The sequence below is a fragment of the Geotrypetes seraphini genome, chromosome 8, assembly GCF_902459505.1.
Source record: "Geotrypetes seraphini chromosome 8, aGeoSer1.1, whole genome shotgun sequence".
Lineage (NCBI taxonomy): Eukaryota > Metazoa > Chordata > Amphibia > Gymnophiona > Dermophiidae > Geotrypetes > Geotrypetes seraphini.
The window spans coordinates 179,145,398-179,170,358 of record NC_047091.1 but is presented as its reverse complement, the minus strand read 5'-3'; the positions used below and the strand labels follow the sequence as shown (position 1 = coordinate 179,170,358).

The window sequence follows — 24,961 nt, the reverse complement described above, 5'->3', positions numbered from 1 at the left end:
CTTTCAAGTTCTTCACTGTTTCCATTAGGTCAAAATAAGGCCAACCCCAGTGCCACATAATGGTTGGGCACCCACTTGCTCGGATCCGAGGTTCATCTGCTGAGGAAGTTTGCTTGAATATGGTCGACTCCCGCTACATGTGCTGCCAAGAGCACTTGGAGATGACACTCCATCCAGAGAAAGACAGGTGAGCTACCTTTGCCAGAGATACACTTTTGGTTTCTCCCTGGCGATTGACAGACGCCACTACTGTCGCATTGTCAGAGAAGACTCCAACTGCTTGGAGTCCAGAGTCCTCTGCAATTGTACCTGAGCCAAATGAATGGCCCGCAGTTCTAACATGATGATTGACCATTGTGTTTGGGAGGGCATTCAACTCCCCTCAAATGGATGCCATCATGTTTCTATGTTTCTCTCCACCATTCTCGGAACATCCTGCTTAGCCACCAGAGCCCCATTCCTCCCTCCCCTAAGAGCACCTGCCCTGCCTAGCCCACCGGATCCCCTCTCTTTCCCCCTCAAAACCCTGCCCACCGGAATCCCTCTCTCCCTCTCAGAGTCCATGATTGGCCCAATGGAGCCCCTCTTCCCCCCATTGGAGCCCCTGCCAGGCTCCATGGAGCTCTTAACTGACCCCTCGGAGCCCCTCCCCCCTTGGAGCCCCTGCCCAACCCACCAGAGCCACTCTCCCCCCTAGAGCCTCTACCAAGCCCCCTAGAGTCCCTCGGCCCCCCCTTGAAACCCCTGACCGGCTCACCAGAGCTCCCCCCATAGCCCCCGCCCAGCCATTAGAGCCCTTTCCAATCCCTTTGAGCCCCTGCCCAGCTCCCCGATTCTCCTGCCTAGCCCCCCAACACCCCACCCCATGCCCCTTTCCCCCCTGGAGCCCCTGCCCAGGCCCCCCAGCTCCTGCCCAGCTCCTCAGAACCCCTGCCTGCCCCCCCCCCCCCGGAGCCTCTGCCCAGCCATCCAGAGCCCCTGCACATGCACTGTATGGGCACTGCCTGAAGATTTAAAGAGAGACAGTGCACTTGGTAGTGTCCATACCGGGTTCTGTAAATGACATCACCCAAATGAGAGAGTATTATGCTGCTTGTCCTAGGATGAAAGACGTTTTTTGTTTATAATACTTACTCTTTTTGATACATTAGCCCACGTTCTTCAGCGCAGTTGTTAAATTTCCATCAATATAAAAAAATTAAGACTAGTCACAGGGTAATCTGTAAGGGTAATTCTGAAAATGCAAAATACATACCAACGTCAGAGCCTCCTTTACGCTCTGTCATCCACTGGCCAGATGTCCAAAACTGTTTGGGATCACGGGAGGTAAGATGGCTGTAGGCCTCTGCTGGTGGCCCAGAGATATCCAGAGACTTGAAAAGACAGAGATTCTGTGAAAAATTAGATATCTACAATTTTTCCATTAACAAGTAGGATGATTCGGCCACATAAGTGAGGAAAAAATCATCCCAACACTGCAGGACAGAGGCATATATGGAAAGTCCCACATCTCCGCATTTCCCAAGCTACCACCAGTTGCATTTTTAGTGCATGTTCTCAGAGTACTTAAAAGAAAATATAAATTAAATTAAATTCTCATCCCACATCTTCCACTCAGCACATTTAGTCACTGATACTTGATACTAAACAATTGTCCTATCGCCACTTGTTACTGTACCTTGCAAAGATTATTCTATGAATGACAGTCATGAAACTTTAATGTCCTATTTCACCTGTTATTTCTCAATTTTCAGACTGTCCAAAAGTCAGTAAGGGCTACCTCTCCTAGCTTTCTATTTGACCTCTCCCCAGTGACTACAAGGAGAAAAACCTTAGGCGTACGCTCTCCATTAAAAAGATGTCCACCCAATGCAATACAAAAGGAATCCTAGTACAGATCTATTTGGTCTGCTGGGTGAAAATAACCTTACTCCTCTCCCTTCACTGAAAGATATAGTAGTATTACCAGTCCATCACTTACTGCTAGAATATCAATGCACAGCAATACTAAAAAAAAAATAAAATAAAAATCAGGCATTCTTAAATATACAGGTACTTAAATAAAAAAAATAATTTATTAGACCACATGTAGAAAAATTTAATTCAAGCTGCAATGCTTAGGTCACACATTGCAACTCACCAATGCTTAGGTCACACATTGCATATATGGTGGAATATATGCACCAATGTATTCAGAAACTGAATACTTATGCAAAGCTCCTGGCCCCCTAACCACAGATCTCAATTCTAATTACAACTCTCCAATGCCACCCATTTCGTAGACAGTAAGGCCCAGATTCTATAAATGGCGCCATTGTCAGCGGCCAACAAAAAAGTGGCTACCGATCACATGTCAATCACACGACCGCGCCATATAGAGAATTGTGCCTCTGGGAAAGATAGGTGCCAGAAATATAGGCCAGGGTTTTTCAGGCCTACATTTCCGGCACCTATCTTTGTCATGAATCGTGCCTACGTAGGCACTTTAGGCCACCTAACACCACTTCCGGCATTAGCCAGGCCATAGTGGCGATTATGGCGCTGATTATTTAGGCACCTTGAAACTCAGTTAAAAATGTCATTTCAATGGCATTTTTTTTTCTTTTTTACTGAGTTTGGGTGCCTACCGGTGCCTTAAAAACCAGCTCCATTTAGAGAATCTGGGCCTAAGTCCATTACCAGTAGTTGGGAAGTAAGGCCAATGCTTCTTTACAGTCTATAAAGCTGATGGAAGGCCTGGTTAACCAGGATTTAGTAGCCAACCTGGATAAATTTAACATACTGCACGACAACCAGTCAGGTTTTCATCCTGGGTTTAGCACGGAAACAGTTATTGCCTCTCTATTAGATTCCCTCCACAGCTTATTCAGTCAGGGTACAAGCGCTATTGTCCTGCAATTCGACTTAAGTAACGCTTTCGACCTAGTCGATCATGACATCCTTCTCGAATGTCTGGAGTCCATTGGCCTCTTGGGTAATGTCCTGAAATGGTTCCAGGGTTTTTTAAGGAAACACTCATACCAGGTTTACAGTGACAATGATCATTCCTATTGCTGGGTCAACTCTTGTGGAGTCCCACAAGGTTCCCCCCTTTCCCCTACTCTATTTAACATCTACTTAGCCCCATTGGGGAACCTACTGCAAAGCTTAAAAGTAAAATTTTACAATTATGCAGATGACATCACTTTAGTTTTTCCCCTAATAAACCTATACCCTAAGACAAAGATCCACCTGGCATTCATATTAAAACAAATCGATCAATGGATGGCCCAATTCAAACTGAAACTCAACTCAGAAAAAAACAAATTCTTCCTAGCTAGCCCGAATGACAAACTCAAAGACTCTTCAATTTCCTTGAATGGACAAGTCTATCCTATTGTCCACTCCATAAAAATTCTGGGAGTTACCCTGGACCGTCACCTTACTCTTGAGGCGCACACTGAGCTATTGATTAAAAAAGGCTTCTCAACTCTATGGAAGCTAAAGCTTCCCTCATTCCTTCTCATTCAATTCCTTCCATCCACTGTCTGTCTTCTCTCTGCGCCTTCTATTTGCTCTGTTACTGTGCCTCTCCCTTCACCCTCCCCCCCAATTGGTCTGGCACCCATCTTCTTCCCTCCGCTCCCCCATAGTCTGGCATCTCTGTCTTCTTCCCTTCCAGCGTCTTCTCCCCACTCTCTTTTCCCCATTCCCTTCAGCGTCTTCTCCCTACTCTCTCTTCCCCATTTTCCAGCGTCTTCTCCCCACTCTCTCTTCCCCATTTCCCAGTGTCTTCTTCCCTCTCTTTCTTCCCCAGTTCCCTTCAGGCTGCTTCAGCATCTTTTCCTCTCCATCCCCCCACCCCCAGCACCCTCCGCGCGGTCCAGCAGCTCCCTCCTGCCGGCCAGCAATGCATCTCCCTCTCTCTCTTCCCCTTACCTTCATGGCGATTTCTATAAGGCTATGCTTGTATTGCAGCCGGAGCCTTGAAGTCGCGTCGCATTGGCTGCTGGAAAGTGTCCTCCAATGCAACCGGAAACAGGAAGTTGCATCAGAGGAGACTTTTCCAGCAGCCACATGCGATGCAACTTCAAGGCTCTGGCTTCAATACAACGCATAGCCTTATAGAAATCACCACAAAGAGAAGGTAAGGGAAAGGGAGGGAGGGAGATGCACGGCCGGCAGGAGAGAGGGGACTGCCGGCCGCACACTCGTTCACCGCGCGTGCTCATTCCTTTACCTGCGGAGACAAGGCCATTCACTGCTCCACGGGGCGGTGAATGGCCTTGTCCCCATACTTGCAGTGACCTTTTTTGTCACCGTTTCGGAGGGTTAGCCGCGGCTAGCTGCGGGTAACAACCACCGTGTCAATCTCTAGTCAGCATAACTATATAGTTTAATTTTGAACTGGGATAATCTGTTGCCCAAAGAGGCCAAATAAACATTAAAAGCAGTGGAGACAGAGGAGAACCCTGGGATGGATTACTCTAACTGTTTGAGAGCTCATTGTTAAGTTTCACTTGATAAGTTCTAAATTTAAGAAAACCCTCAAACCATTTCAAGACTTGACCATGTATATCTATAGCATCTAGACATTCTAATAGTTTATCATGGTCCACAAGATCGAACGCACTACTTAAGTCCAGTTGCAAAATCAGAGCACTGGCACGGGTTGGGAAAGGGAAGGAGGGGGGAGGAGGGATTAGATGGGAGTTTGTATGAGTTAGTATTTGAGTATAAGGGATGAAGGTGTGGGGGAAAAGACAACAAAATTGCTAGGAAGGCAATGGGGAATGTTTGATTGTATTGTTTCTGCACATAGCAATGTTACATGCTCAAATGCATTGTATCTGGGTTAATATTGACATGTTCTGTATTGCAACCAAGTTTCTTTCCTTAATAAACAGTTAAAAAAAATTAGTATTACAGATCCAAATGCCTGTTAGGCATTTCTCTCTCTTTAGGGCTTTGCTGCTGTTGAGATATGAGAGAGACCCCTCAAAATTTGCAAACATTAGCTCAACTTAAATCAGTTCCCTTATTTTAGAAATTAAGAACATAACCAGTTCACTTTTGTGTCCTGGTCTACATCTAGCAGTAGCTGGCAGAATTTTACATTTCCAGGACAGATAACCATCCATAATCTTAGGATACATGGGTTCTGGAAAACTCTCATACGAATAGCCATGTATCCTGTTTCCAAAGTGGCCAATCCAGATCACAAGTACCTGGCAAAAAAACAAATAGTAGCCACATTCCATGCTCAATCAGCGATGCTTTTGATTCCTCAGAAGGCCATAAATCTATCCAAGTCACTTCATATTCTCAACATCAGGACATTCAGATTCAAAAAATGCTCTCCCTAATCCATAAGAACAAAGCTATAGAAAAAGTTCCTCTAATAAGAGAGAAATATGGGATTTTTCTTGTATTTCCTAATTTTCAAAATTGGGGGCGGGCAGGCTAAGATCACTTCTGGATCTCATAGACCTAAAGCCAAAGTCCAAAATGATCATAAGGATTCTCCTTTTATTGAACATAGAGCTCCAGGAAACATATGCATATATACTTATCCACAGATGATTTCTTTACTTTATGGTACATTACGGTGGTAGTTGCTGCACCTACAAGGGCACTAAAACTTACAGTACAGATCCTGTACAATTAACAAGCAGAAATGTGCTCACCTCAATAACTTTAGCTGCTCCATCAGTCATGGCAAGTGGAGAAGCGAATAAGCCACTCGAGGGGGCATACAGATACATCTTAGACACCTGGTATACCCGACTGTAGAAGAAAAACAACATATAACTCAGTTAACAAAAGCTCTGGTAAAGAGAATGCACCAACAGTATTTCTTTAGAAATATTCAAATAAGGCATGATAGTGTCAGAGGCAAGTATAATGAATAGCCACAATTGATGCAATCAGGATTTTATTGCTTACTAGTCTTTAAGCCCATTACATTAACTGGTGCTAGAATAGATGTGTGTGTCTGTCTTTCTTTCTTTCTCTCTCCTTGGCCACTTTCTGTCTGCCTGTCTTTCTTTGTCTCTCTCTTTCCTTGGCTGTCCATCACCACCCCTTACCTGCTCCCCCGTGTCCAGCAGCACCCCTTCCCTGCACCCCCTGTTCAGCAGCAGCCCTTCTCTCTTCATTTTACCTCCCCCCTGTCCAGCAGCACCTCTTCCCTGCTCCCCCTATCCAGGAGTAGGCCTTCTCCCTTCCTTTTGCCTCCCCCCCTGTCCAGCAGCACCGCTTCCCTGCTCCTCCTCCACTTCCCTGAGCATTTGAGAATGTTTACCAGCATGGGACACCTCACAATACCCTCCAGCCGTTCCTCTAGGCGCCATTCATTGTGTCACATTTATAAGATGGAAAGAACAATTGCTGTACAGAAAGGGAATTATAATAATTTTATAAAGATCTGGGGGCCATTGGCAAATTATTGTATTGAATAGACATCATGTTCCACTGACAGTATATTTATACATTGGAGGGAGGGAATATGGTATGAAATTTTATTTAAAGGTTAATAAATAAATAAGATTGCACTATTTATATGTTATTTTTGATTGGAATAATTGAGGGGAGGGTGGGTGGGAAGGGAAAAAATTTATGTATTTACGATGATAATAGAAGGAAATTCAAGTGTTCTGTAAATGTTTTAAATGATGTATTATTGTGCACTTGTTGTAAGATGAAAAATGAATAAAGAATTTAAAATATATACCTCCAGCTAGAGTATTTCCTCTCATAAGCTTCAGCAATAAGCCCTTCTTCTGCAGAAATCTCCTTCATCCTCTTCCAAGCTGGGCAAGTGATAATTCGGTCTACCCGCTGTCCCCAGGCATCATACTGCTGCAATTGTGGTAGGCTTAACTCACATTCACGTCCCAAATAGTCAATCTCGTCCACCACACGAGCTCCAAACCTCTCCAATTGCTGGTTCACCTCTTCAAACATCTAAAAAGTACAATTAGGAAATACCCTATAAACATTAGCACCAACATTTCAGAATGATTGGGGTGCCAAACACAATATAAATTACTCCTCCCTGGCTATAATAACAGAACTTTAATATTAGGGGTGCTCAGTACCTATTGAGTTGGCTCCCAGGCCTTCAGACACTACTTTTTCCATTGAACCTCATTTGCTCTAGATGTTAGCCAAAAAAAAAGTGTGCCTTGTTGTGTATATCTTGTCCTTTCTGTTTTCAAATTGTTTTCTGCCCTTGTTAAACATTTCAGCACAGCTGACATATGTCAAGCTTGTTTTCTTTTTTTTCAATAGGAGGTGCTGGTGTTCCAGTCCCTGTTATATTTCCAATGCTGCCATTTCCTGGATAGGGTTGTTGCTGTAAGAAGTTAGTGTTACGAAAGGCTTCATTTCTTGGAAATGGTTTTTTTTTTGTTTTTTTTAAAATAACTTTACAATATGTTTTGCCATGAAAAAGTTTGTGTAATTGTTTAAAATATTTATGTAAACAACAGGGGGTCAATATTCAGTCTTCAAGAAATGCAGGATTTGACAATCCCTGCCTTCAGAACTGAAACCACCTTAAGCAAAAGGATGGAACTGTCCTGATCATTATTATCCTTGCCTTCATAAAGCAGAAGAATGGGTCCCTAAATGAGAGCACCTTTAACCCCAACACCTGCCTGGCCAAGGTAATAGCTACCAGAAACACTGCTTTCAAGGTCCTTCAAAGTGATCTGATCCAAGGGCTCAAACAGCACCCTCTTAACAGTTCAGAGTACCAAGTTAAGACTTGAAGAAAGACAGATGAACCACCTAGGGGGACATAAGAACATAAGAATTGCCGCTGCTGGGTCAGACCAGTGGTCCATTGTGCCCAGCAGTCCACTCAGACGGCAAAGACCAGTGCCCTGAGTCTAGCCTTACCTGCGTACATTCTGGTTCAGCAAGAACTTGTCTAACTTTGTCTTGAATCCCTGGAGGGTGTTTTCCCCTATAACAGCTTCCGAAAGAGCGTTTCAGATTTCTTCCACTCTCTGGGTGAAGAAGAACTGCCTTACGTGAAACCAAACATCCTCCTGATGGACTGCCAAGGAAGACCTCTAGATGCAGCCCTGTTATTGAGATAGACATGAGGGAAGCCATGGTAGCATGGAATGTTGCTATTATTTGAGTTTTTGCCAGATATTAGTGACTTGGATTGGCCACTGTGAAGATGGGGCTACTGGGCTAGATGGACCATTGGTCTGATCCAATAAGGCTACTCTTAAGTTCTTGCATAAGCCAATGAGGTAGACCTCTTCTTCACCTGCAGTAACGTCATAATCACCTTCTCTGGGTACCCTTTTCTTTCTCAGCTACAACCTCTCAAGAGTTAAACCATAAGACCAAAGGAGATGGGATCCTCCATAAAAAGTAGCCCCTGCATCCGCAGACTCCTCTGACCCAAAAGTTAAGAGAGCTGTCAACCTTTAACCTTATGAAATCTGTATACCGTGGTCTCCTGGATCAATATGGTGCATCAGAATAACTGGTGCTGGATGATGAGAGATGCGGCTGAGATATTCTCACTGATGGGTGACCTCCAAGCTAATAGAGATGGGATGGTGGGAGTGTTGGCCAAAGAAAATATAATTTGAAATACAGAATGGCCGAAGTGCCCATCCCGTCTGGAGAAAAAATCCAGACATTAGTGAGAAGTGAAGGAATGAACTGAGGACCAGGTGGCAGCTTACAGAGTTCCTCAATGATGTAGCTGTTAAGGAAAACAGCAAAAGCTGCCAGAACTCGAACTCTGTGGACTGTGACACGATTTCCCCTTGTCGGTACAGTCTGAGTATAGCAGAACGAGATGTAGGCAATCAGCCAGGTAAAAATCATTCTCATGAATATAGGATAGCCTAACTTGGTTGGATCAAAAGAAATGAAAAAGTAGGGAGAAAATCGCTGCGGCTTTGACCGCTTACATTCCAAAGTATACAAAGCAAGTTCTCCCGTAAGAGAACGAGGTGTAGGAAAAAACACAGGCAGAAGAAGTAACTGAGAGAGATGAAAATTGACAATTTGTAGAAGAGACTTTGGACATGTACACAGAACCACCTTGTCATGATGAAAAACTGAAGGATTAATCTGCTACTTATGCTTGTAACTCACCGACCCTCCTGGCAGAGGTGAGAGGAATAAGGAAAACCACTTTCCAGGCAAGAAACTCAAAAAGAGGTGATGCCATTGTTACAAATGGTAGCTTCAACACATTGGAAAGAACTACAGAAAAAGCCCAGACAACATGAGGAGACTGTAGAGTTGGTTTCACAGGGGAAAAAATTCCATCATAAACCTGGAAACCCAGTGGAAAAGGCTACAGTCCAAATGACAGTGGAAGGTATGAAGTGTGGTTACACACATTAAAAACCCCTGTCATGAATCTGGAAACCAGAGGATAAGCAGAAAGAGGTTGACCCTAGACTGACAAAGGGAAAAAATGCAATTGCATTAAAAAGAAGTCTGAGAGATATAGACTTGAGACTAGAATCAAACAAAAGAAGAAAATAATCCAAGATCAATTCCACCGGCTAGGAAGGCGGAACATGCAGATTAAAAAAAGAAAAAAGAAAAAAACCTAAACCAATTTTGATGGTAACATGGTTGAGTGGCTGGCGTCCTGGAGATATCCAGAAATTAACAAACGGGCTGAGAAAGATGTAAAAGAAATGTATGCAGCCCGAGAAAAACCAATGCAGATTGGAATGAAAAAGATTCCTGAGTCGAAGTGAATCAAATAGGAAGTATTAGAAGAAGGGCTCCCCTAAAACTGAGTTAAAAGAAGAAGGGAGAACCCATGTTGCCTGGGCCACCATGAAGTAAAGAAAAGCTGGTGGCTGTTTCTCTTTTGAGCTTGAATAAAAAACTCAACAGGAGAAGTGGAGGGAATGCATATAGAAATATGCTCGTCCAATCCGGGAGAAAAGTATTCGTTGCTAGACGAAAAAGGGAGCAAAAACTGGGGCAACTGGTGATTGTGAGGAGTCACCAACAAGTCCACTTGTGGAGCGCCCCAGTGAGCCAAGATGGACTGGCGAGTTGTATAATTGAAAGTTCATTCGGAAGGTTAAAGAATCCTGCTGAAATTGTCTGCTAGGAAATTCTGCACCCCCACAAATAGTGGCAAGAGCAGATAGCAAGTTGTCTCTCAAGTCCATAAGAGTAGGGGAAAGGTTTAGAACAAATGCTAGGAAGTTCTTTTTCACCCAGAGGGTGGTGGATACATGGAACGCGCTGCCGGAGGATGTGATAGGCAGAAGTACGCTACACGGCTTCAAAGAAGGTCTGGACAGGTACCTGGAGGACAAAGGGATTGAGGGGTACAGATAGGAGTAGAGGTAAGGTTATAGGGACAGGATTAGAGGTAAATTACAAAATTAGTCAGAGACCACTGTTCAGGCAGTGGGCCTGATGGGCCGCCGCGGGAGCGGACCGCTGGGCAGGATGGACCTCTGGTCTGCCCCAGCGGAGGCAACTTCTTATGTTCTTAGGGCCTCCTGATACAACAGAAGAGAGCCCAAGCCTCCATGCTTATTTATGTAATGCAAAACTACTGGATTGACTGTGTAAGGGAGGAGGACTTGAGGGCAGAGTAGATGAAAAAACCATGAGGGCCTAAAACATCACTCAAAAAATTAGGAAATTGATGTGAAATTTCCATTCCTTGGCAGTTGAAAGACCCTGAGGCTGCAGATTGTCCATTTGAATCCCCCATGCAGAAAGAGGCATTAGTCATGATGACCATGAAAGGAGGAGACAAATAAAAAAAGAAGACCGCCGGATAGACTAGAGGAGATCAGCCATAATTGAAGCAACTGCAGATCAAAGATATATATGCTTTGAGAAAGACGAGCCCTCACCTGATACCACTGAAAAACAAAAGCCCACCGAGGAGTACAAAAATGTAGTCCCACCCATGGCATAACAGAAACAGGATAACCATCGTGTGTCTGGCAAAAAAGGATTGAAAAAGGAAAAAACTGCGGACACAGACGGATGAGAGATTGATAGTATTCTTAAAGAAGAAACGCTCTCATAAGAGTGGTGTCAAGGAGTACCCCAATGAAACACAGACATAGATTTGGGTATGTAAACTCAAAACCTAAAGAAAATGAGATGGTTTGAGATGGTAGGTGAACCAGTTTCAAAGAAAAAAACAGCTGGGAAAAACCCAGATGTTTAGAAAAGGGAAAACCTGAAGGCCCTGTAATCAAATAGATGCAGCCAGCAGAATGAGACACCTCATGAAAAATCTTGGAGCAAATGCCAGATCGAAAGAAAGAAAAAACCTATACTAGTAGGAACAACGGCCGAGTTGAACTGAAAGTATAGACTGGAAGCCATATGAATTGAAGCATGTGGCGGCTGCCTTGAAAACCAGGAAGCAAAGCCATGAGGTCTGAATAAGGAGAAACTAGTCCTGAAGAACTGCTCAACTAGAAAAAAGAGATCTAAGATCCAGAAAAAACAAATCCTCCGGTGTACTTGAAAATCAATAGAAAGAAGGGATGAGAATCCCTAACTCCACTAATCGAAGAGAACCCTTCGAGGAGAATAATCAGAAGAAACAAGGAAGGACTGTACAAGATTCCAACTAGACTCTCTTAGAAAAAAAAGAAAAGAAGAAACTGACTAAAAAGTCAGAAAACCGCAAGAGCGGGAAGGCAGTGAAAAGAAAAATTTTTCAACCATTGAAACGCAACTTCTTAGCTCCGCAGAAACTAAGAAACTGAAGGACCGCACACCCTCATCAAGCGGGAAGGCACTCATGCATGCACGGTTCGGGCTATCGCAAACTTTTACATTCTAAAAGTGGTCCGTACCGGGGTTCCGTCGGTGATGTCACCTATCAGTGAGAATATGCTGCCTGCTTGTCCTGGGATAATCCAATCAATGACCTCACTGAAACGACCAGAACAGAACCTAACTACACTTGAACTTCCCCCTTTTTTCTCCTCCCCTCACTCTCCCCCTCCCTCTCTACCCCTCTCTCTTCTCTTTGTAAGTCGCCTTGAGCCTGCCTAGGTATTTGCAATGCAGAAATAGAAAATTAGATATAGGAATGCATTGGTCAGCCAAAGCTGAAGCAGAGCTTCCAAGGCCACTACACTGCATTCCTTTCTTCTGCTGAAGAATCTGGAAATCTTGGCATTGACCTCTTGGCCATCAGATCCAACACCAGCATTCCATCTAAAGAGGTCTCATTTTCCCCACATCCAACAATCAATGCTGTGGAATTATTACTAACAGATCACACAGAGGAGTCATACAGAAAATAAAAATAAGTGAAATTGTCTGCCAAGGATTCTAAGGGTATAATATCAAGAAATTGCTGGGATACCTTTATTGGATGGTTTTCAGGCCTTGGGAGGACCTCTTGCAGACTTCTAATTGGGGGAGTCACATTTGTGATTGTTACCATGTTAGCCTGTTGTGTCCTATCATGTCATTTAGCCTTTTTGTCATAGGAGGTCTACTATTGGAACAATTTTTGTTCATATGACTGATCAGGATAGTCAAAGGTGCAGAAGAATCTATCACTCCATAGAGACTGAGACCTTTTATACTGAAATAGAAAATTCTGAAACCTGTCCTATAATTTATTGAGTGTCCAGTCTCCAGGTATGGGGCTGGCCAAGAGGGGAGTGGCTCATGGAATATGAGGATTTTGTTACTGAAAGGAAAGCCTCAAAGACATTTATGAGGGTACACATTCATATTCCAATGAAACTAGCTAGAGTCTAGCAATAACTAGCTAACTAGAAGAATTAGAGGGAAATTTCACATTTGAAAATTTACAGACAATTCTCACTGAATAGTACCAGTGTAAGAAAAATAAACTATTTAAGCCAGGGAAAGGAATCTTTTATTTGACCAAGGCACAGACTATTAAAGGTTTGGGTTTTAGCTAGCAAACCTGCTTTGTTCCCTCAGGAGTTTCTTTATTTTAAGAAGCATTTATGTATGCCCAATTTCTAAATTCTTGAGGGGGCAAGGGCCTATGACCATTCGCAGCTGATCAATTATTAGACGTTACATGTTCATACACAAAAAAATATAACAGACCTTAGGGGGCAAGTGTCTTTTTAGATATCCCTGGAGAAAGACATCCTCCAAATACTGGTTTCCAAGCTTTGGGTGATCTTGAAAAAATGTCCCCACAGCGGTCTTGGAAAAAGGTACTTCTAACTCCTCCAAGATGGCTTTGTCTTCTTTTTCTGATCCCTTAGCCAGTGTTGCACTAGCACTTAAAGTAGCCATATAACATGGTGATTGATACTGTTGCGGCCATCCACAGTGTTTAGGGCGTCTACTGTAGGGAATGTACATCCTCTGCAAGAAATACAGACACCTAAATCTAAAAGATGAAATAAAACATAGGGTTAATTGACAGTTGTTTTTGTATGCATACTTTTACAAAGTTACAGCTTTATGGATATTATATATTACATATGAGATTTTCTACCTCATCTTTCCCTAAAACAAATAGCATTCTAGTAATCGGACAACTCCTGGAAAAAATACAGTACAAATATTAATAGATTACCACACCTTTTCAAGATGCAATTCATGAACTTTTGAGACCATACAGGCCTTTCCTTCAAATATGAAACACTGGTTTTATCAGTAGCAATATTCACTCATTTTGACATTACAAGTACATGAAAAATACAACACAGGGGGCTGTTTTGTGCCATTTCAAAACAAATGAAAATTATCTGTAGATATTTTCTTTTATCTTATGGTTATAGATTTCCTCTTAAAAAGCAGGCACAAGTCTAGTTTATATATCTGTGTATTACTGTTTTTATGTTATTGGAATTACATATAGAAAGGATTATAATGTCATCCCATTTGGGGCTCAATGGAACAGAGCAAATAGAACATTCCAGGCTGTGGCATTTACCCCAAGCCTGTGGACAACAGGTCACTGTGAACAGCATCCATTTTGGAATGAACAAAGTCAAAAGGAAAGGATAGTTTGCTTGCTGGCTATTGAGAAATGACAGAGGTACAATCAACTGCATACATAGAATTAAAAAAAAGCAGAAATCCAGGGCTCCTCTGTGACAAGGGGGAGGAATGAACGTAAAGGCCTATCACTGGAAGACAGTACTCAGAAGTAAGAAACACCGCCCCTTAGGACATGAAACTTGTGGCTTTGTTTGAAGTTAAGAGTGAAACTGAGTCTAATTGCAGATGTCTGCAAAAATAAAAAATATCAATTAGAGAATGACACAAAGATACAATTTTCCCTGTCCCCACGGGAACTAAATTTTCCATTCCAGCAAGTTCTTTTCCTGTCCCTGCCCCATTCCTGCAAGCTCCGTCCTCATCTGCACAAGCCTCAAACGCTTTAAAATCATAAGTAGCAACATCAAAGCAGGTGCCATAAGGCGGTAAGAGGGGCCAAAAGAGACTACGAGGAAAAAATAGCCAAAGAGGCAAAAAACTTCGAGCCGTTCTTTCGCTATATTAAGGGGAAACGACCCGCGAAGGAAGCGGTGGGGCTGTTGGATGACCATGGAATAAAGGGAATGCTAATGGAGGACAAAGCCATTTTTTGCGTCTGTATTTACCAAAGAGGATATACACAACATACCGGAAGCTGACAGGCTATACATAGGAAACGAAGATGGGAAACTGACAGGGTTGGCACTACTTGGCAGTCAGTCTAGAAGAGGTATGCAGGCAGATTGATAGGCTTAAAAACAATAAATCTCTGGGACCGGATGGCATCCATCCGAGGGTAATCAAGGAACTGAAAGGGGCTATAGCTGCATTGCTTCAACTAATAGCCAGTCTGTCGATCAAATCGGGAAGGATTCTGGAAGACTGGAAAATGGCGAATGTTACGCCGATCTTCAAGAAAGGTTCGAGGGGGAGATCCGGGAAACTACAGACAGGTGAGTCTGACCTCAGTACCGGGAAAGATGGTAGAGGCGCTGATAAAGGACCGCATCTGATGAGGACCAGCCAGCACGGCTTCAGCAAAGGAAGATCTTGCTTGATGAACTTGCTGCACTTCTTCGCGGGAGTAAACAAGCAGATACACAAGAGCGACCTGGTTGACATTGTATATCTGGATTTTCAGAAGGCGTTCGACAAGGTCCCGCATGAACGACTACTTCAAAAGATTGCGAGACATGGAATCGAGGGTGAAATACTCATGTGGATAAACTGGTTGGCGGCTGGGAAACAGAGAGTGGGGGTAAATGGACAATATTGGGACTGGAGTGCCGCAGGGTACGGTGCTTGGACCTGTGCTCTTCAACATATTTATAAATGACTTGGAAATTGGTACGACAAAGCAAGGTGATTAAATTTGCGGATACGAAGCTATTCAGAGTAGTGAAGACGCAGAAGGATTGCGAAGACCTGCAACGGGACATAAACACGCTCAAAAAATGGGCCACGACATGGCAAATGAGGTTTAACGTGGATAAGTGTAAGGTGATGCATGTTGGTAACAAAAATCCTATACACGAATACAGGATGTCTGGTGCGGTACTCGGAGACCCCCCCCCCCCCCAGGAAAGAGACTTGGAAGTTACTGGTCGAGAAGTCGATGAAGCTGTCCGCGCAATGCGCGGCAGCGAAAAGGGCGAACAGAATGCTATGAATGATTAAGAAGGGGATCACAAACACATCAGAGAAGTTATTATGCCACTGTATCGGGCCATGGTGCGCCCTTACCTGGAGTACTGCGTCCAGCACTGGTCACCGTACATGAAGAAGGACACAGTACTACTCGAAAGAGTCCAGAGAAGAGCGACTAAGATGGTTAAGGGGTTGGAGGAGCTGCCATACAGCGCAAGATTAGAGAAACTGGGCCTCTTTTCCCTCGAACAGAGGAGATTGAGAGGGGACATGATCGAAACATTCAAGGTACTGAAGGGGATAGACTTAGTAGATAAGGACAGGTTGTTCACCCTCTCCAAGGTAGGGAGAACGAGAGGGCACTCTAAAATTAAAAGGGGATACATTTCGTACAAACGTAAGGAAGTTCTTCTTCACCCAGAGAGTGGTGGAAAACTGGAACGTTCTTCCGAAAGCTGTTATAGGGGAAAACACCCTGCAGGGATTCAAGATAAAGTTAGACAAGTTCCTGCTGAACTGAACATATGCAGGTAGCGCTGGTCTCATTTAAGGTACTGGTCTTTGACCTAGGGGCCGCTGCGAGAGCGGACTGCTGGACACGATGGACCACGGGTCTGACCCAGCAGCGGCAATTCTTGTTCTTAACATTCTAGAGCTCAGATTGTGATGTCATAATTCCTCATTCCACCAATGCCTAAGCTCCACCCTCCTATGCAAAAGCCTCAAACGCTTTAAAATCATTAAGTAGCAATATTCTAGAGCTTGGATTGTGATGTCATAATGCCTCATTTTACCAATGCTTAAGCTCCGTCCGCATCTGCACAAGCCTCAAACGCTTTAAAATCATAAGTGTTTGAGGCTTCAGCGGTTAAGGCAGAGCTTACAGGAATGGGGTAGGGGCAGGGACAACGACAAAGCTGACGTGGAAATTGCGTTCCTTTGTGGACAGGTAAAAATTTGTCTCCATGTCATTCTCTACTATCAATCACTTCTAAGCAGGTGGGGCTGAAGAAGCAGCAACACTGATGTGCAGAATAACCTGATCATTCAGAGGATAAATGTCTACTCCCACTTCCCCCCTCTTTTGATTCCACATGTATTTATGAGTCTGTTATTGTTCATGTCTCATGTTTTTAATGTTTTTAAGATTATAATTATATTGCCATTTTTTTATATACATTGCCTAGAATCTATAATAGGCATTCAATCTAAAATTTTAATAAACTTGCAACTTAAACCTTACTAGATAAAACCATCCCTTCGGACTATATTATACAGGGCAGAGCCTGAGATCCGATTAGTCCAGTGCCTTCAGTGACTATAAAGGTATGGCATGAAAGTCGGTGGCAGAAAAAAAACAGAAAAGTTAATACCAGCAGATAAGTAGGCAAAGTTGAGGGTCAGATTCTCAAAACCCGCTGGTAAAATCCAGTGAGTTGGTGTTGTGACTGTAATGGGAGCTATTTTTATTTTACAGGCAATTCTCAGCATAATAGTATACAAATTATATGCACAGTATTTGTGCGGAGAATTGCTAGTAAAGAGCGGGAGAAACTGGGCCTGGCACTTATTCAGAAGAGCAATCACTAAGCACAGCTCCCTTCTGTCAAGGCTGCTCTCCCTGCCCTGATCAACTGAGCTACAGGTCTCCCTGAGTCTTGCCAGCTTAGCTGATTGACCAGCAAAGGGAAGTGTTTCCACCTTTCGCCGACACCCTCCTTGTCTGCCACTGCCCAGGCACCCATACCCTATACAGGTTCGGCAGGAGGAATGCCCACTCCCTTCCACTTCCGCCATCGGGGTCTCTCAGTACCACCAGCAGGAAGAATGCCTACTTCCTCCCATCGCCATGGACTCCCCCCTCCCAGAAGCAAAGATGCATACGCCCTCCCACTGCCAGGGGTCCCTGACCACCCCAACAGGTTTGCATATTCCCTCCCTCCCTTTACCAGATCCCCCCCAACACTCCCAAGAGGAAGCATGCTCCCCCCCAACAGGAAAGATGTCCACTTCTTCCCACCACCTGATCCCCCCAACACTCCCAGCAGGAAGGACACCTATACCCTCCCGCCGCCAGCGGCGCTCACCCTCAGCAGAAGCGATGCCCACTCCCTTCCCACTGAGGTCCCCTGCCCCTCTACAACAAAGGCTGGCCAGAGGAATGCCTACTCCCACTGGCAGGCCCACCTCTTCAAAATGGTGGGTCTTTCCCTCCCCAGTGCATCCTTGGAGGGTTGGGGGAGCAGGAAGAGAGTGGCCATCTCCTGCCGGGAGCGTCAGGGGCAGGAGACCCTGGCAGCGGGAGGGAGTGGCCATCCCTCCTGTCGTCATTCAAATTCAATTTTTTTAAATGGGGGAGGGGTCATCTGACTTTTCAAGCCTTACTTTTCTGACAGTGCCAATTAGCACTCAGGCACCAACTATAAAGTAAGGCTTTGACATCTCAGACCCTGCCAGAAAATTCTGTCTGCAAATGTGGCTTGAGGTTAAGAAATTACCCGGTAATAAGAGAATTGCATGGAATGCTCATTTAAATAGCCCATTTTATTACCATTTTAATATTAATAACCTCATTGTACTACATTTGCATGGCAAAATCAGAGACTGCTAGGAAGTTCAGAAAAGACCATAGTGAGCCATTCTGATATCAGCTGGTAAAATACTGGTATGCTAAACTGATTGGAACCAGTTTAGCGATCAACGTTAGGGCATGGTAAGGTTTGAGAACCCAGCCCCGAGTGGCATATACTAAGCGGCTTTGAACGGAACGAGCCGGCCAGACACGCAGCTGCTCCACAAGGAAGAGAACTGAAGGTGAGGGGAAAGAGAAATGCTTCTGCTACATAGGAAAGGGGGACCCTAGGGAAATGCTGCTGCTGCTTTACAGGGAAAGGGAGAGGGAGGGAAAGGGGAAGAGAAATGCCTCTCCTGCACAGGAAATGGGGGAAGGGAAATACTGCTTCTGTTGCTGCTGCACCCAATTGAGGAAAGAGAGGGAAGGAAGGAGAGAGGAGAGGAACAAGAGAAGAAGCCAAGTTCATGGGAGGGAGGGAAGGAAAGGAGATATCAGACCATGGAGGGGGAGGGAGAGATGCCAGGGCATGGGGGAAGGGAAGGAGACAGATGCCAGACCAGGGGAAAGGAAGGAAGGAGGGAGGGAGGGAGAGAAAGGAAGAAAAGAGATGCCATACCATGGAAATAGGATGGAAGAAGAGAAAGATAGGAAGGGAAGGTAAGACATGGAAACGTAGATTTTGAAAAGAAAGCAGAAAATTTGAACATTAAATTAATGCCAAAGATGGATGCAAGGCAGAAAGTGAAGACGGAGAGAAAAACAGTCAAAGGACAAGAAGGCCCTGGAAACATAGTTGAAAGCACAGAAAAATAAAGTCACCAGACAACAAAGGTAGGAAAAATGATTTTATTTTCAATATAGTGATTGAAATGTGCCAGTTTGGAGAAAGAAAAGATATTAAACTTTAAATGTGAGGGCTGCAGAAAAAATAGAGTACTTGGAGGGCCGCAGAAAAAACAGTTAATGTCTTATTAAAGAAATGACAATTTTGCATGAGGTAAAACTCTTTATAGTTTATATATCTTTCCTTTTAATTGTTAAAGGAAAGATATATAAACTATAAAGAGTTTTACCTCATGCAAAATTGTCATTTCTTTAATAAGACATTAACTATTTTTTCTGTGGCTCTCCAAGTACCTACAAATCCAAAATGTGGCCCCGCAGAGGGTTTGAGTTTGAGACCACTGCCTTAGACTGATCTTGTGTGTCAGTGCTCTCCGCAAGATAAAGTAAGCTTTTGGCTTACTGGGCATTTGCAGAACTGGTGCTATCCATAGCTGCTCCCTAGCCCTCTCAGGTTAGGCCCTAGCTAGCAGTAAGATATAACTATGGATGAGTGGGGAAGGAGGGAGTGTAGGTGTGGCTGAATGCTCCTGTCATCTCTGGAGAACCCATGTTACAGGTAAGCAACTTTGCTTTCTAATCTAATATTTATGAATCACACTATACCAGTGGTCTCAAACTCTCGGCCCGCAGGCCACATGCATCCCGCCAGGTACTATATTGAGCCCTCGGTATGTTACCATTTTTATGGAACGTTGCCCGCCTCACTTCTGTAACCTCACGCAAGTGCTTTCCTGTGTTTGTACGTGATTGTGAGGTGGAGAGGACAATCGTGTAGATGCAGGAAAACGCTTGTGCGAGGTTACAGTAGTGAGGCAGGCAACATTCCAGAATGTAAGGTAACCATTGGAGGCAATGCAGTTTGTGCGTGTGTATTGTGACATTTCCGCTCCCCGAGACGGTCATGTCCGAGGGAAACCCCAGCCTAAACCCTGTGCCCGAGACCAGGGAGTGATCAAGAATGAACAGGCAGGGGATACTGAAAGCAGAGCTGCCTATCCTGAGCCATCTGAACCTGATCAAGAGCCAGAATACAAGTTAGCTCCACGGCCCAGTAAAAACCCCAGCTACACTAAGAGGTTTAATTAGGCTCCCAATGGTATTCTGCCCAGCAACCTGGGGGGGAGCCCAAGAGCACGAAAGCCAGGCACACACACACACACCTAGTACTTCTTATGGGACTAGTTTTGGGTGCTCTTACTGAGACTGTGGTTCAGGGCAGGGTGAAGCCCTAGAACCTTGACTGTGAACTTACCTAACCTGAACACTGCTGTTCTTTCATTGAACTGTTTGCAAGATAAAAATCTGGTTTTTTTTTTCTTGGAGAAAAAAGGAAGCGTATGTGCTAGTGCTTCTTTATATGATTTTTGGTTTTCTAATCATTGGGGTTTTGGAGACAAATTAAACTTTGGACATTGTTTTGATTTTGACTTGGCTCGCTGTGTTTTATTGTTGCGAAACCCAAAGTATTGGGACATCAGTGAGGTCTTCCACATTGGGAACCACGCCAGGGTCGTGCTGCCACCTGTCGGTGGTCTTTCGCAAGCTTCTGGAGACCCCGGCAGATGACAAAATGGTGTCAGAAGTGGGATATAGCGCACCCTACTGGTGATTCCAAGTCATAACTTGTTTTGGAAAAAAAAAAAAATTTGTTTTTTTTTTTTGCTTTATATTCTTGTGGAGATTACCTGTGATCCGGGACAACGCTGAGAGAGGCACACAGGACTTTGCTGCTGAGGGGCTACCGGAAGGACCAGACCAGAAGGAAGATTCGGGAAGTTCAGCAACCGGAAATATAACAGCCCGGACCAGACCAGAGCCAGTGTGGATCAGCGCCCGTGGGAAGCAGGACGTGTGAGAGCAGCCAGAACGACTGGAGGCCAAGGAGGCCTATTAACCAAAGGCGCAGACTCGTCAGTACCTCAGGTAAAGAGTACCTAGAAAGGGGGCTGACGAGGATACGAGAAGTATCAGTTAAGATACTGCTCGGGGTTAAGAAAAGAGGGATATCTTTACTCTCTCTTGTGAGACCGCACTTGGGTTTTCTTTTTGTGTTTGTTTATTTGCACAGGTCGTAAGATGGATCCACAGCAATTCCTGGCGGTGTTGGCTGGAGAAAGACGTCGACAATCTGAGGATTTACAAAATCTGATAAAGGCGAACCAGGAGATGTGGCATTCTGGACAGCAAGCCGCTAGGCGGCAACACGATGAGATATTAATGGCTATGGGGGAACAGACCAAAGCCTGGACTCAGATGCTCCATGCAACGGTGATCAATCCGGGCCCAACGAGTCCGCCGAATCCACCAGCGCAGCCCATGGTAGGACAGAATTTATTGAACACGTTGAATTTGTGTAAGATTGCTCCCGGGGACACTCCTGATGAGTTTTTGAACACATTTGAGCATATAGCAACAGCAGCCGGATGGCCCCCTGAACAGTGGGCTTGCCTGGCCGGAGAAACCTTATCTGCCTTTCAGACACTCAACCCTGAGCAAGCCAATAATTATGCCACAGTAAAAACACATATTCTAGATTATCTAGGATACACATTTGAACACTACCGCCAAAAATTTAGAGCGACACAGTTGCTACCTAGAGAAAGACCCAAAGCTCTAGTACAAAGGCTGTCAAAATTAGCGGAAAGGTGGTTACAACCTCATCTGGCGGATCCTAGAGCCCTCTTTACAGAGGTGGTAAAAGAGCAGGTGCTCGAAGCAGTCCCCAAAGATTTGAGGGGATGGATCCGCAAGAAAGGCTGTCAGACCTTACCGGAGGTAGTAGAGGCGGCTGAAGCGTTTATGGACGCTCAGAGCTCTTTTGAGGAGAGGAAATCTGATAGGCTAAGTAAAGGGGAGACATGGAGAGAACAGACTCCAGGGTCCAAGTCACTGGACTCCCGGAAGTCTCCCCAAAAGAAAGCGATGCCCAGTACTCCTAGGAGAACAGGTCAGGATGGGGGTCTCCGTTGCTTCAAATGTGGGAAGCAGGGGCACATTCAGCAGAAATGCCGAGAGAAAAGGGATTATGTGGCCTCACAAGGGTGTAGTAAAGGGTCTGAAAGAGGGTATATGGTATGTGTTTCGGTGGGAGGACAAGAAACCATGGCCCTATTAGATACTGGAGCAGATCAGTCCATGATGGCCACCGGGTTTTGGAGAAAGCTCTTTCCCAACGAGAAGCTAAAAGCAGAGACAAGAACAGTTTCAATCAGGTGTATCCATGGAGATAAAGCCCGATATTCCCTTAGGCCTACAACCCTGCTACATAGAAACAAGGTGTACCATGTACCTATAGCGTTAGTACCCGAAGCCCCTTTCAACCTTATATTAGGGCGAGATTGGGCAGGTTTAGGCAATTACCTGAAGGAGAAACAGGGCATGGTTAATACCCGCTCTCAGGGACCACCGGCAGAGGAGCCAGAAGAAGAGTTAGGGAGGATCTTCCCTTTCGAAGGAGAAGCCTTCCAAAAATATACTTTAAAGCAAGCTCGTAGTTCTAGAGCTAAGAGAAGGAGGGAGCGGCAAGAGAGGAGCCAGACCCAGAGACAAGTAGCCCAAGATAAGGATGTACCGTGGCTGCCTCAGGAAGTGAGGGAAACCTTCCCGACCTTTACCGTGGAGCAGAGAGCAGACTGCTCATTGCAGGAAGCTTGGCAACAGGCCTCTGCTCCTCAAAAAGGTGTAATTACCTTTAGAATAAAGAAGGGCCTATTATACAGGGAAAGCCCAGGAGAAGGCCCTGCGGGAAGGAGGGAGCAGCTAATGGTACCCCTGGGGTTCCGGAAAATGGTTATGCAAGCGGCGCATGATCATCCTTTAGCGGCTCATAAGGGAGCCGAGGCTACCCAAAGACAGGTAACACAGAGGTTCTTTTGGCCAGGGGTCATACAAGATATCACTGATTTCTGTAAATCTTGTCCTGAATGTCAGAGGTTATCCCTAAACAAACCACCTAAGGTTCCGCTCATTCCCTTACCCAGGATTGAGGAACCTTTGTCAAGATTGGCTATTGACATAGTAGGCCCGTTGAAGCGAACACCTCGGGGTTTCAGCTTTATACTGGTAGTGATAGATATAGCTACCCGTTTTCCGTGGGCATTTCCCTTGCGTAAGACTACATCGACGGCTATAATGAAAGAGCTGATGGGAATATTCTGTACTATGGGATTTCCACGGGAGGTCTTGACCGACCAGGGAAGTAACTTTATGTCCAAAGACATGGAACAGTTTTGGCAAGGGTTTAAAATTAGGCATATTAGAACCTCGGCCTATCACCCACAAGCAAACGGGGTGGTGGAGCGGTTCAATCAAACACTAAAGCAGATGCTTAAGAAAGTGCTGAAAGGGGAAATGAGAGATTGGGACTTATTCATTCCCCTAGTACTATTTGCAGCTAGAGAGAGAATTCAGGACTCCTTAGGAGTAAGCCCCTTCGAGATGCTCTTTGGGAGACGTCCGAGAGGGATCTTGGACATGATAAAGGAGGGATGGGGAACCCTCACGGAGACGGAAGAGGACATAGTTTCTTATCTCGCCCGTTTAAGGAACAGATTGGCACGGGTGGCCAAACTGGGCAAAGAGAATCTAGAGTGGAGTCAACAGAAACAGAAAGTGTATTATGACCGGAAAGCCAAAAGCAGACAGTTACAAGTGGGAGAACAAGTGGGTGTTGATTCTTATTCCCTCTGATCCTCACAAATTCTTAGCCCAGTGGAAGGGTCCGGCCACTGTCATTGAACAGATAAATGAGGTAGATTATAGGGTCGACGATAAAGGGAGAAAACAAACCTATCACATTAACCTTTTGAAACCCTGGAGGGATTGGGAAGTGTTGTCCTTGCTCGCTCAAGAGAGCCAGGAGGATGATTTAGGACCCCAGGTGACAGAGTTAGAACAGAAAGAGGAGGTCAATTTAGGATCTGAATTGGACCCGGGGCAGAAACAACAGCTGAAGGAGCTAGTGAATAGCTTTGAGGATGTCTTCTCCGTGATACCCAGACACACGCACGTGGTGACCCACGATATAGTGACAGACCCGGGCAAAGTTGTACGGGTTAAGCCTTACCGGTTATCGGAAGAGAAAAAGAGACTAGTCCAACATCTAGTTGAGGAAATGCTAACTCTAGGGGTAATTGAGCCCTCCACTAGCCCGTGGTGTAGCCCATTAGTGATAGTGCCCAAAGCGGACGGTACCCCTCGTTTTTGCATTGATTTCCGTCAACTTAATGAAGTATCCAAGTTTGACGCTTTCCCTATGCCTAGAGTAGATGAGCTATTAGATCGTCTGGGGCAAGCTCAATTTCTCACAACACTTGACCTCACGAAAGGTTATTGGCAGATTCCTCTCACTGATACAGCCAAGCCCAAGACCGCTTTCAGTACTCCCAAGGGTTTGTACCAGTTCACGCGAATGCCATTTGGACTTCATGGCGCTGCTGCTACTTGCCAACGCGGAATTAATGAAGTCCTACGCGAACACCATGAATACGCAGAAGCGTATCTTGATGATATTGTGATTTATTCCCCGTCGTGGCAGGAGCACTTGGAGCAGGTAGCAGCGGTTCTTAGGTCATTAAGAAAGGCAGGATTTACCATTAATCCGAAGAAATGCTTCCTGGGGCAAAAGGAGGTGAAGTATCTAGGCTATGTGGTGGGGCGGGGGCAGATAAGACCCTTGGTGGACAAAGTCCAATGCATCAGATCCTACCCACAACCTACCTCCAAGAAACAGTTGAGAGTTTTTTTAGGACTCATCGGTTACTATAGGAGGTTCATTCCATTCTTCGCCTCCCGAGCAGGTCCCCTTACAGACATGCTGAAGAAGGAGAAACCCGATAGATTACAGTGGGAACCCAGAGGTAGGGAGGCCCTTGAGGATCTTAAAGAAAGTCTGTGCGCCCACCCGGTATTGTCCGCCATAGATTTTAAGAAACCCTTAAT

General features: G+C 44.9%; 1 protein-coding gene across 5 annotated transcripts in view; it reads right to left on the bottom strand.

Moving 5' to 3' along the window:
• The window catches only part of LOC117365590 (acyl-CoA dehydrogenase family member 11-like), a 241,193-nt gene that overhangs the window by 169,143 nt on the left and 47,089 nt on the right, over positions 1–24,961 (bottom strand). For 4 of the 5 annotated variants that reach the window (XM_033956127.1, XM_033956129.1, XM_033956125.1 and 1 more), the window contains exons 2-5: positions 13,066–13,357; positions 6,713–6,945; positions 5,667–5,766; positions 1,256–1,391 (exon numbers count right to left, since the gene is read on the bottom strand). In XM_033956127.1, coding sequence (XP_033812018.1) covers positions 1,256–1,391; positions 5,667–5,766; positions 6,713–6,945; positions 13,066–13,329 — 733 coding nt within the window. In that variant the 5' untranslated portion in view covers positions 13,330–13,357. The remainder of the gene's footprint in view (positions 1–1,255; positions 1,392–5,666; positions 5,767–6,712; positions 6,946–13,065; positions 13,358–24,961) is intronic. The other variant, XM_033956126.1, reaches the window with a different exon arrangement.